Below are 13,482 nucleotides of genomic sequence, written 5' to 3' on the forward strand. Positions count from 1 at the left end.
AGAGATTAATACTTAACCTTATTATGTATATCTATTTTGTCCTCTCTGTTTGTCCATCCATTCATTTGTTTGTCTGTCACACAATGGATAACTTCAACCTTTGACATCACATCTTCATTCAATAAGCCGTACCTTCATTCTCAACAAGAGCTATATAAAGACATATTGAAATATGACCTTGACCCCCAAGTGTAATTGACCAGTAAAGGTCAAATTTTAAAATTCAGATTTACACCTAAAAAACTTTTATTCATTAATTATCAGATTTAAGGGGCTGTTTGAGTTCATACCTTCATGTTTTGTTTTATTTTGTTTTAAACAAAACATTATACAACAACAATATAAGCATTTTTTTGCATACATGTTTTTGATTGAATGTATCCAGGGATATTTGCAGGAGAGAATATTATATTATGTAACTTTTACCTTATTTGCTAGAGCCTATGCCACTAATAATAGTACCATGCCAGGATGCACATCTGTGCATTCTGACTAGGTCCACTGGTCAGTTTCAAATTTTCATATTTTCACATTTCAGAAATTGATATTGAATTATAGAATAAAGTCGATTTAGAAAATTCAGTAAGTTATGATAAGGTAAAGAATCGTTTGTTTTTATGTAGCAGTTCCGACGCAATCAGAGTAGCAGCAGCGAAGAGAGTTCCAAAAGTTTCCATTTATCAGCGCGAGAATACGTTGAATCACTGCATCAAAACTCAAGAACTACTTTACTGTATGGGAAGAACAATGTCTTAGTGCAGCCGGTGAGCCTTTTCCCTGTTTTCTTTTACGATACAATGTTGAGTACATGTCATACATTTTAGTTCCAGTCGTGACATTTGAAGACACAGGATTTGTAATGGCAAATTGATCTTGCTGCAATCATATTTGTTATATTATGCAAATGAAACTCAATTATTGTTTAAATTACACAAAGGAAATTCAATTATAGTTTTATTATGCATATGAAAATTCCGGAGGTGTTGAATTATTGTATTTAGAAAGCTTTTTAAACAGTGATATCAGATGGTCTGTTGTTCTACCTAGTCACCTGCTGTAGTGAATTAATTGCAAGGAGTAGCACCTTTGGTCTTCTTTTCGCCAGATGACCTTTGCAATGTTGATGTGACTTACAACCAACCAAAGAAAACAATTTTTTTCTAGTTACGTAGATGACTTATATAAATTAAGGTGATCCAAAGTAACGATTTCTGATTTATATTGCTTGATATGATACTTTTTATGAAAGAATATGCCCATTCCCTGTCTAATGTCACACACTACATTATCTCAATGTTGAAGCAAAGTTTTGTTCCTACTTGATTATGTACATGTATGATTTAAAGGGCCTTCAAAACCAAATACCTAAAAACATAAAAGTCTAAAATCTATCATAAATAAAGTGAGAAGGCACTTGAATCGAAAATACGTGCAAAAGATAATAAAACAAAAAATGGAGAAAAAAAAAATTGTGTATAATTGATTACAGACCGTTTCTAGTTATAAGAGTTGAAATGCTTTTCATTTGTGTGTCATTTTGCACAATTAAATTGATTACTATGGAAAAAAAGAGTGTAAGTGTGATCTGAAATTTGCACACAGGTTCAAACCTCTATCAAATATTCACAAATCTTTAAAAAGATATTTTCAGCCACAAAACGTCAAAAAACAGTGGAGTCACTTATGTCAAGCAACAACATAAAACATAATAATCACAATTAAACTTAAATTTCAATTTAACTAAGATAGAAAGTTGAAGAAAGGCTAGAATTTTTTTCTGATCTTTTTTTTGTAGAAGTGTAATCATTATATTTGTTGTTGTAGTTTGCAGGACAGACTAAAGTTCTGCCTATACATAAATAAGTAGTGTTGTTTCCATCTTGATTTAATGGTTGACAAGTTGATGGATGTAATTGCTAGTATTGATTCCTTCTAGGAGAACATGTTAGGCATCCATATATATTTCTAGAGGGGAAAAAAAGAGAGAGAAAATACTGTTTCCTATAAATGTGGGGGCATGCTGTTACAGAATGATTTTCTCTCTTTTCAAAAGCTACTGTTAAATTAACGTCTCATCAGGGGCAAAAAAAGTTGACTTAGAGGTTTTTAGGCTGAAATGAGATTTATACAGATCAATATGTTTATTTGTTATAGGAATTCTAATGTATAGATTTTCACTTATATGTATATCAATGATATGGAAAAATCATATATTTTGCTACTGTTTTGCAAATGACAACTCAATAAGAGATCTGGATTTTTCCTTGACATCAATAATTTCTATCAATAGGTTCTTTCATATGCTGTCCTGTTCCATGTTCCTTGATATGCTTTAAATAGTTGGAGATATTGGTCACTATAGATTATTGCAGGATTTGTTTATTTATCAGTCTGAAAGAAAATATGAATTATTTTCCTTTTACTTTGTACTTTCTTTTAATCTAGCATTGATTTACTCTTTTCTGTATTCTAATGTCTGATATAGATTATGTTCACAGATATTTTACTTCTCATTTTCTATATACATGTATAATGTTATAATGGGTTTATATGTCATCTATATAGACAGTATTATATTGATAAAAGATTTAGTTTGACAAGTGCCTGTGAATATATGATAGTTTATGACTTTGTTACCGTAACCTTTACAACCTGGTAGTAAATTGTGTTATTGTTTATGACTTTTTATTGTCGATCAACTTTTAAATGAGTTATAAATATGTTAATAGTGCACTTTATTATGTATGAAAAAATACTGAAATTATGGTTATTGATAATTAAATGATGATGATGATGATTAAATGATGATGATTAAATGATGATTAGATGATGATGATGATGTGTAAAACTCAACCACAAAGAATATTGTTGTTAATGATGATGACAATAAGGATTATGTTGAATAAAGGAATGTGATGATGATGGTAATATAAAGTAATAAAAAAAAGTGATAATGATATAAAGTAATAGAAAAATAAGATAAAAACAATACTCATAAATATATGATAATAATAGAAATAATAATATGTAATTTTAGAAAGAGGGTGTGGAGGCCCTGCCAGGGTATTTATCATTACATCAAACTGTGGAAGGCCTCACAATCATGTGGACTCCAAACCAGTTGATGAATGGCTGCTGCGAGGCAAAGGATGAAGATTTAGACAGAAGGTAACTTTGTTACCATGGTAACACATACAAATGTCTGTTGCCTTGGTGACAGATACATAACAATGATATTTTCTGAACTGTACTTTTATCTTAAGGTCACTCATCCATTATGAGCCCATTAGATTTTGTATATTTTGCTACTTTTCATTTGTTTTATGTAATTCAATAAGGTTCTTTAAGACAGAAAACGTCTTGTCCCTTGAAAGCTCTTTAAAGAGTAAATGCATGTTATAGTTTGCTAAATTAATACAAACTGTTGATGGATGAGACATCTTAAACAGAACTGACTGTGCTAAAAAAATTTAATTTTCTGTATTAAATTATATTGTAATAATAGATCTATTACTTAATTGATTATTGACTATATTATTGGTATTGACATATGAGAATTAACAAGGGATGACAACAATTTTTAGATTTTGTACTTAAATCTTTGGCCAAAATATTATGCAAAATATTATTTGAATATGAAATTATGATTTTCTGATCTACAATAATCTATATATGCATTGTACATGTTTCATCAAATTCATTTGATACAGGTTACTCATATTATATGAGATCACCTTTGTGCATTAATGGGTTAGCTCCTATTAAATTATATAAGGAGTTAACCTGTTACTGCAATAAGGCGACAATTGTCATTTTTGTACTTTTGAACCAATATTTAGGCTTAAAAAGACTGTTTGATAGTATTTAAATGTACAAATTACATGTAATTACATGTTGTCATCCTATTATATGTATATAATCTCTATTATTCTGTATATTGTAAGCTTAATGTAATAAAGATGTGCTTTCTGTGATCATATCTGGCACTAATTTAACTGTATCTTGCACCCATACCTCTTTCAAAGTGGAATGGATAATGAGGGAAGTTATCCTTCCTTGTTGCGCTAAAATACCTAGTGGTTTAGTTTGGGCTAAAAAATAGTCAGTGTGGGAGATTAGAATCAATTTGCAGTTAAGAGGGAATTAAATGGGGTTTCACCTTTATTCTGTCCCCACAGTGCTAAGAGCTTTTAGAGCTGTTTTTAGAGCTGTTTGGTTGCCACATGATCATCACTGTTCAGTTTGACCAAAAACAATTCATAGATCTTTTTTTCTCATTTAATGCAATATATTACACAACAAGTAGTGCTTTTTGACAAAACAAACATTTTATTCTTTATATGCTTTGATTGGATCACATGACTTATTTATTGTTTACTGTGTTTTAAAGTGGATGTGTACTATGTTATGCAAATCAGACCAGGGTTTCACCTACAGGTATTAAACGAAGGTATATGGGGGCTTGGACATTAATATAGGCTATACTTGGATGGTGTGAGATTTCTTTGTTTCTACTAACAACTGTGATTCTTATACAATTTGTGGTGCAGGTCTTTAATACTATCAGAAACAATAATTTGTCTGAAGTTGTGTGCTAATTGACTGATGTATCTGAAATATAAACTATACTGTTTCAACCATATTTTTTCTATCATCCTATTCATATATATGCCTCCTCCCTTTGTACCCCCCCCCTTCCCTCCAACTCAATATTTTCATTTATTAACCCCTCCATGCTTGAAAAATGAAAGAATGTCAACTAACAGTCTGTCTATTCAAAATCTATTTTATTCTTTCTGTTAACATAGTTTTACCATATTTGTCTCAAATGAGAGCACTGTTTTGGTGATATGCATTTCCCATGGGGATTGTTGTAGGAGAAATACAGTATTAAGATGTCTGAAAATAAATGATGGAATACAGATGTTTATAAAAGTTCATATTTAAAAGACACATTTTAGATTTACCTCTGGTTACAGTAACTTGGTTTAAGTGGAGATTTATAGTATCTGTCATATGTTGCGGTTCAGATCGGAATGGGCGGGTCCCCTCTGGATGGATATTCCAATCTGAACCGCAAACATATGTTAGATACTTTTTAGCTCGACTATTCGATAAGAATAAGTAGAGCTATTGTAGTCACCCGAGCGTCGGCGTAACCACTTATGTTAAAGTTTTTGTAATAGTTCAAATATTTTCAAAGTCCATTGACATATGGCTTTGAAACTTTGCACACTTGTTCACCAGCATTACCCCAACCTGTAAAAAGGAGGAGGTAACTGTATCAAGCATTTTGACAGAATTATGCCCCTTTTTCGACTTAGAATTTACGTTAGAGTTTTTGTAATAGTTCAAATATTTTCAAAGTCCATTGACATATGGCTTTGAAACTTTGCACACTTGTTCACCATCATTACCCCAACCTGTAAACAGGAGGAGGTATCTGTATCAAGCATTTGTTTTTACTATCAAGCACTAAGAATAGTCGAGCGTTGCTGTCCTACCGACAGCTCTTGTTCCTGCATATTCTACCATATTCCATCATATCTTAAATTCTTTACCTTAATAAAGCAATTTTCCATTGAAATTTATGTTATTACACCTGTAACTATTTTCTTACAACAGCATATGAAATTACAACTTCATTCATTAAGGTGAAATTATGTCATCATAAGCATGCTATTGTATAGCATGCGACTCATCTGGCACCCACCATGCCAGATGAAATTTCCAGCACGAGTTAAACTAACAGAATCACCAGCCTGATATGCAAGAAAAAATGTCACTGGACAGTATCTTACAAAATATGTTTGGTAAATATTAAGGAAATATTTTTATTGGAAAAAATGCTTAATAGACTTGACCTTGTTGCATGGAAACTTGAATAAAATGTCATCATCATAAGATTTACAGTCAAGGCTTTCTAGTTGAATGTTGCTAAAATATGGTTTTAACTAGGAAAACAGAAGTAAATAGTTTTGGATAACAAGAATCGATTAATGTCATTCATGAAAAGTCCAATAGTTTATTTGTTCGATTTTTTTTATACATTATAAGTTTATAAGAATTCACAATATTTCTATAGGGTTTTGGTGTAATATATTTGTAGAGGTGATTGGGAAATTAACAAATTAATATTAACAAATGTTACTAACCAGAAGTATGTTTTCTTTTCACACAACAGTTTTATTATTTAACCATTATAGTTTTAAACAAAACATAATGAAATTTAAAGTGAATCTGGAAATCAACATACAAATGTATGTAAATAAATTTCTAAATAAAATTAATGTTTTGCTGTTGTTAGATTGTTAAGATTTGAAAATGCCATTAATTTTCTAGCATGTTAATTAGAATAGATTTGCCAAGTAATTTCATTGCAGGGCCTAGCTATTTATTATATAAACTACTCTTATTATACTATTTGCATAAATATATCTAGCTGTGAAAATATTGATATATTTGCTTAGATATTATTGTTATATTGATAGAAAATTCATTTGTCCGATCTAAGTTTTGTATTTTTTTCATAATTTTTCAGCATATTATGGGATTATGCCTTGACAATATTCTTAGATGAAATAGTCTACATCCACTGCCATCAGCAACGTAAGTATTTATTTCTCATGGTTCACATTCATTTGTGTATTATTCCACCTGAGTATAGAGTCGGCTACAAGTCTGTAGCCGGCAATTTCATGCAGTCTCTGACCAGGCTGTGTTCAGTAACTATTGGCTGTCAAGTAGAATTAAAAACAGTTGAAAGTTTGTGGTTTTGGCCAGCCTGCATAGCTCAATTAGTTAGAGCGCAAGACTTGTAATCATTGTGAGCTCGATTATTAATACGTCTTTCGGAGGAGACTTTAAATCGAGGTCCTGTGATTAAGTGCTTTAACACTTCACATGTTGAAGAACCAGGAGAAGCTTCTGGAATTTGGCCATCTTTCTGCATCTGTATCTTGCACTATACTAACACTTCTAGAGGACTCACCCATATGGGCAAGCCGTGGCGAGTATATATAAACTAAAATACGCCAGGTACGTATATTAACGGTATCCGCAACTCTATACAGTAAGTCAATAACGGTAAATTATGCTGTCGTGGTAGATAATCCATCCAGACTGCCGATCGTTATTGATTTTTATCGACGATTACATATCATTAAGCGGTGTGATATTTTACCTTGGTTATTTTAAATTACCGTCACACATGTTATTTTCTGTTCAATTTTTTAAAAGTAACATATTCTAGAAAGCTGAAAGATAGATTTTTTCAAACTATATATTTTTATAAATCAGAGCGTTTAGTATGAAGAAAATTACGACGAGTTAAACACAGAGTATTTTGTTTTTTTTGTCTCCCGATTATGTCAAAACTTCAGTAAAAATAATGATTGCCCTCTTCGAACAAATATAAGATTTTTTCGTAAATTTATGGTCCGAATTTTAGCAAAATACCTATCAAAAGGAAAGCTGAGAATTTGATCTTTTTAACCGTGTAATTATCATTTACAAAGCTAAATTATTTCCGGAATTGTAACGAGTTAAAAAACGCAACTTTTACTTACCAGCCAAATCGCGACTGCACACGAAAGAAATTTTATATACATGTAGTAACAAGTTATTATTGTTTCGTCATTTTTTTGCCGAAATTTGTGAAAAATATTTATAAAAAGCTTATAAACTTGTTTTAATTTTTTGTTTTTCAATTTCTATTGCGTATCTTAAATAAATGCGAATAAGATATCGTGAAGAATCACATGACCAAAATCATCTTGCATATTTCGAAACGCAACTTTTACCATATATTTAACTATTAAGCCCTTTATTTTTTTTATTTGAACATTGTTTAAAGAAATGCAGTTATCTATCTATCTATTTTTAAAATGAATAAAAGTAATGATTATATTATTTTCAAACTGCACCAGAAAAGAGCTCTTATAAAAAATGTTCGTTTTCTCAGGTACGTATATTTTTTCTGAAAAACGGGCCTAAACATTTTTGTTATGAAAGTATTGTGAAAAATAAGTACAATTGTACCGTCATAATTGATTTTTTCTGCAGATTCAGTAATTGATTTAATCACGGTTATTAATGGTGCATCTATTTAATTGTTTCAATTGTGATAGTTTTCACACTTTTTCTATCAGTCGGTCCCTGGTTTGAAACTGCTTTTTAGTTGTGGGTAAGGCTAGATTATTACTATATCCAGTTAATTTTTTTATTTATTTAACATATTTGTCTGTGTTGCTTTATACAATTATATTGAGCAAAAAACTGTTTCACCACTACATATGTCAGTATCTTTCAGGTTCTCTTGATTATGAACGTACATTTTTTCGAGAGAATAGACATAAAGGTATTGGAAATAGTCATAGTATCGGGTACCTCCCCTGTAGTAAAAAAAAAATAAAAAAAAGGAAAAACACATTTTATATAAGTTTTTGCCTTTTATTTTATAACTGGATTTACATAAACTTCAATAGCATCGCACTGGCTATAAAATGACTGTTTATAGTGTCTTTCATTAGTGTCACTTTTATTCCCGAAATTTATTTGACACTTCTGGGACTCTCCTGGACACAAGCTGCAAATCTTTGAACTTTTGGGCTGTATCAGCATTCAGTGAAATTGTCGTGCTGATCTACCACTTGAAACCCTTGAAGCACATTTGTTACGATCTGAAATAGATGAAATGACATTTAATATAAATATTTTGTTTTATCAACAGAATAACCATGTACTAATGTTAATATACGTGTCTGGAATAACTAACAAAAAAGAAGTTGAATATAACTTCTGAGTAAATGAAAAAAAAAATGGGGGAAATTTCATCAATTTTCAAAAGACCATAGCATCAAAAATATTCAGTTGAAAATTATAAATAATAACCACACCCCCATTCACAATAATGTAGTAACTAACTTTAAAGCTTTTCATTTGTATTTTCAAGGTCTTTAGATACCTCTGATGTTTGGGCCAAAATAGGTCGTGAATTTATTTTTGCACCGCAAAAATTTACCAAATTTCCTTCAAATTTCACGCCAACAAAAACAACAGATCAGATGATGAGGGAGCCTTAAAAAGTACCAACATTACTTACTTTAATATATTCTAAACCGATTTGTGCAAGTTTAATCAGTTTTCTACAAGTAGGTTAAGCCTGATAACTCTGCAGATTTTATACATGTTCACCCGTTTTTAACAAAGATCCGCCATTTTGTCGATCTCATTCATACAGACTGGAAATTTCCACACCCGATTTACGCCATTTGGAAGCGTAATCTAGTAAAAATACACGTACATAACAAAAACATAAGACTTACCTGTCATTATTTCTTGAGTTTTTTGTGCCGATGCTCGTAAATTAACACTTAATTTACAGATTTTTCATCAACAAAATTTGCTCCGTCCGCCATCGATTAAATTTTTTGGTAGCATGTGCGCATGCGCACGACCGACACGACAGCAATCTCTGTCTAAAACCTTGTTGCGGATACCGTTAATATACGTACCTGAATACGCGCACAATGGTTCTTAACTTCAATCCTATTGATCCAGCAATGCCAGTAATTAGAGAATAACATATTTCACAATATTACGTCTGAGATACTATTTCTGATGTTTCATGTTGATTTATACAAGTCAACACTTACATTATTATCACTTGTCTCCCACGCACTCCATCCTAATAAAGCTACATACAGTAACACTGCGATACCCTGAACCATCATCTGATTGAGTTAAATTTTGATAATTCCTGAGGTGCAAGATTTTGTAGATACATCCATTTTTTATGGGATAACAAGAATTATTCAAAAAGTATTTTGTAGATGGGACAACAAGTTATTCAAAAAGTATATCTGGATACAAAAAGTATGGTTTCATTTGCTTTTCAAAACATATATACTAGAGGCAAATGTAGGTATTCGCAAACCAAGTTTGAAAATATCAAATGACTAATATAATTGGAGATATTGCAAAATTGTATAGATTTTCCAAACAACACTCATATTTTTTGTTGGGAACACCTGAGCATACATGTTATATTACATGAATTGGATTGGTTTGGCAGGTGTATATTTCAGGGGTTTAAGGTTTCAGAGTTCTACTGTATGATACTTGTGTGTCATAGTTTTCACACTTTGTTCTATATAGATATATGACCCTTCACGATTCTAGCATATTACCTTAAAGGTAAATAAAAAGGTATGTGACACAAAACGGTAATTGATGTCATTATGTCATCATAGGATGTTTCAAAATAAAGATATTGTGTTGGTGGTTGAACTGGTAACTTCAAGTAAATTCAAGTGATTAAAATAATGTGACATTCCCATAGACGAAATTGTATGTGACTTTGTTACTATATAATTATAGTAACATAAGAAAGAGAACAATAATAATCATCTTGGTTAACTTGTATTGATTATTAATATCAAGTTATTGTCAATGTGAGAGAAGTTAAAAAATCTAGTGGAGCCAGTTTTGATCAAAGTATTAGATCCATTTAAAATTGTATTGAAATACACACTTCTTAACTGATTTAAAACATGTCGATTAAGTAAATTTATTGCCAAGTTCTCTTCCTCCACTCAATGGGGGAATATTGTAAAATATGTAAATTTTTTGTAAATCTATATATTTTCAGCTGACTGTCGTGGAACAATTGTTCTGGTTGGCCAGGATGGTGTACAGCGCCCTCCTATCCATTTTCCCAAGGGAGGGCACTTGTTGGCTTTCTTGTCATGTTTGGAAACAGGGTTACTTCCCCATGGCCAGTTGGATCCACCATTGTGGTCACAACGCGGTAAAGGTAGATTCTATATTTATAAATGAAGAAAACACCTGAGAACAACTGTGGTAATGACACATGACTATTAGACCACTGTAATGTGTTAGTTATACTGTAGGTGAAAAATAGTCTAAAGTCAAAGCTAGTGTGAATGTTTTGAATATTTCAATTCCTTTTTTTTTTTTTTTGAAATTCATTTCTTTTCCTGTTTTTTTTTTTAACTAATTTTTAATGAATTTATTAAAACATGTTTATTTTCCTCGTCATTGGTAAGTGTTTAAAGAAAATATTGGTTCTCTTATGAATGAACTTCTAAAATTAAATGGTTTTTTTTTTTACACAAATCTAGTTAATATATTATAGCTCTATTTAGAATTCTTACTTAAACAGTTGTTAAAAAGTTGTTTTCTTTGATACAAGGTGAAGGATTGTATTGTAGATTAAAAGCAGAGATTTATTAACTTATTTTATTTCATGTAACTGTTCTGGAAGGGTAAAGATGGTTTTATGGCAGTTCTCAGTAGTGGATGTTACATAGCTTAATGGAGATTACTGACTTCAAATCCCTTGCCATGTGCAGTTGTGCGTTAGAATCCTGGCAAGGTTGAATTGTCATGGAATGTCAATGGCTCTTATCAGATGCAAGGCTGTCCCTGAAATAGTGCCATAGTTCTCTCTCCGCCAGTAAAGCCCAACATTTGCAATCCTAGCTTAAAAGCGCCGTTGTGACTTAACATTCTCCCACCTTCCCCCTACCCCCCCCCACCCACAACACATGTTCAATAGAAAAATTGATCATAAAAAAGTAAATTAACATGATAAAACTTTTTATATGACTAGGTAAAGTATTTCCAAAGTTGAAACGTAAAGGCAGCAGATTGTCAAATTTATCGTCAAGTAGCAAAGAGGGCAGCACCAGTTCTACATCAAGTGCAAGCACCGACCTTGAGGAGGAGGCTACCGATTACGTGTTCCGGATTGTCAAGGTGTTCAAACCAGAAAATATACGTAAGTTGTGCAGTTAATATAAACTTTATTTATTTTGAAGTAAGCATTGTGAACTGAAAATTTGTTTTGACTTTTTCAGTACTAAAAAAAAACCTGAGTTATGTACTGTACTGTATGGCAATTAAAATTTAATTTAGATATTTGATTTTCAGCTAGGTTAATGCTTTGATCTCATTCCTTCATTTGGGCCCTACTTGATATATATCACACACCAGTGCCACTTTTGCGACTCCAAAGAAGTGGTATTGTAGGCCGTGCATATATTTTGATGTGACGTCATTTGCGTTATATATAAACAAAGCTTTAAATGGGCTAAATATTATCATTAAACTAAAGGCAAGTCAATAAAAAAAATGGTACTTTTTTTGCTACAAACAGTCTTTATTTTTCGTATGTGATAAACAGAATATTAAATTCATGTAAGTTCAAAATTAAGTTCAAAGTTAAGTGAGTAAGGGGATTTGTTCTGGAGGTAACTTGAACTGTATAAGGTTTTTCTAAACTAATAAAAGCAGAAAGTAGCCTTAAGATTATTCAAGACTCTCTGAAAAATAAATCAAAGCATTTGTCCCTTGAAAATATAATTTTATACATTTGCAGCACCGGAAGTGTTAGATCCAAAAGCCAAATTTCGCCCAGCAGATCTGTTACCATGGGCTCTCACAAGGATACCAAGAGGTCCAAGCCCGCTCGCCCGAACATGTAAAAAACCTACGAAGGGACAAAAAGAGCAAAACAACACTGCTTAACACTTTGGGAAGTCCCCAAAGGCAAGGGTTTAATTCATTATCATCACTCTCATTGGTTTTTTTTTGTAAAAAACCATAATCTTAATTTTTCCTGGACTTAAAAACGGAAAATTGTCCCATGTAGGGGGAAATTGCCCTAAATCAGTCGGAAGACATCCGTGAATGTCCCCCAAATCAGTCTGGGAATTATGGCTTGTATGTACAAAACTTACCCAACTTCACATTTACCAAATCTTTCTCACTCAAGGTTTTGCATGCATTATCGTCATCTCAACCCTTACCACTTTAATATCTTAAATGGACTTTCCCATTTTTTTCAATTTTCTAGACAAGCCATTTATATTTTTGGGGGAAATTTCAGAATTACTAAAAGAAATTTGTTAGTCAGGGTGGGAGACTTTGATGGTTTGGGTTATCTTGGTCTGCACGGGTCAAAAGTCTAATCTTTTCCCAGCAGGTTTATTTAAATTAAGTTTTATTTTTTAAAAATGATTGAAACCCAAAAAGGTCAAATTAAAATTGGGCTTAAGAAAAAAATTCAACATTTTTTAAACTTAAATTTTTAATCTTCTGTATTTTCTCCCTGTAAACCTTTCCTCCATTTCTAACTTGCTTTATATTCAGTTTTGTTTTTCTGAGGGAGGTAAATATTGTTTAAAGGGTTATTGAATGTTCTCAATGTTTAAAAAAAAATAAGCCACAGAGATTGATTAAAATACAAAGTAAAGTGATTTTGTTACTCTTTTTGCTTTACAATTAAATATGTTGACAATTTTCTGCCATAGAAAATTTGAACAATTTCCGTTTTTGGAGTGGATTATAAGGAACCTAGATTTTCACTCTGAAAGTCTGAACAATTTGTTTATAAAGTATTTTCCCAGCATGCTTTCTGTCTAAACCTCCCTGCTCTTAGTTCTTCTGAATCTTACA

General features: G+C 31.6%; 1 protein-coding gene across 1 annotated transcript in view; it reads left to right on the forward strand.

Annotated features, from left to right (window-relative positions):
* LOC132718791 (small G protein signaling modulator 1-like) overlaps window positions 1–13,482 on the forward strand; it is a 63,719-nt gene that overhangs the window by 24,757 nt on the left and 25,480 nt on the right. Inside the window, 6 exon segments of the mRNA XM_060702522.1 lie at window positions 624–764; window positions 3,038–3,168; window positions 6,542–6,609; window positions 10,652–10,816; window positions 11,636–11,803; window positions 12,404–12,572. Coding sequence (XP_060558505.1) covers window positions 624–764; window positions 3,038–3,168; window positions 6,542–6,609; window positions 10,652–10,816; window positions 11,636–11,803; window positions 12,404–12,572 — 842 coding nt within the window.

This window comes from Ruditapes philippinarum, unplaced genomic scaffold (genome assembly GCF_026571515.1).
Source record: "Ruditapes philippinarum isolate M1 unplaced genomic scaffold, ASM2657151v2 ctg1236_1_1_1_1, whole genome shotgun sequence".
Classification (NCBI taxonomy): Eukaryota; Metazoa; Mollusca; class Bivalvia; order Venerida; family Veneridae; genus Ruditapes; species Ruditapes philippinarum.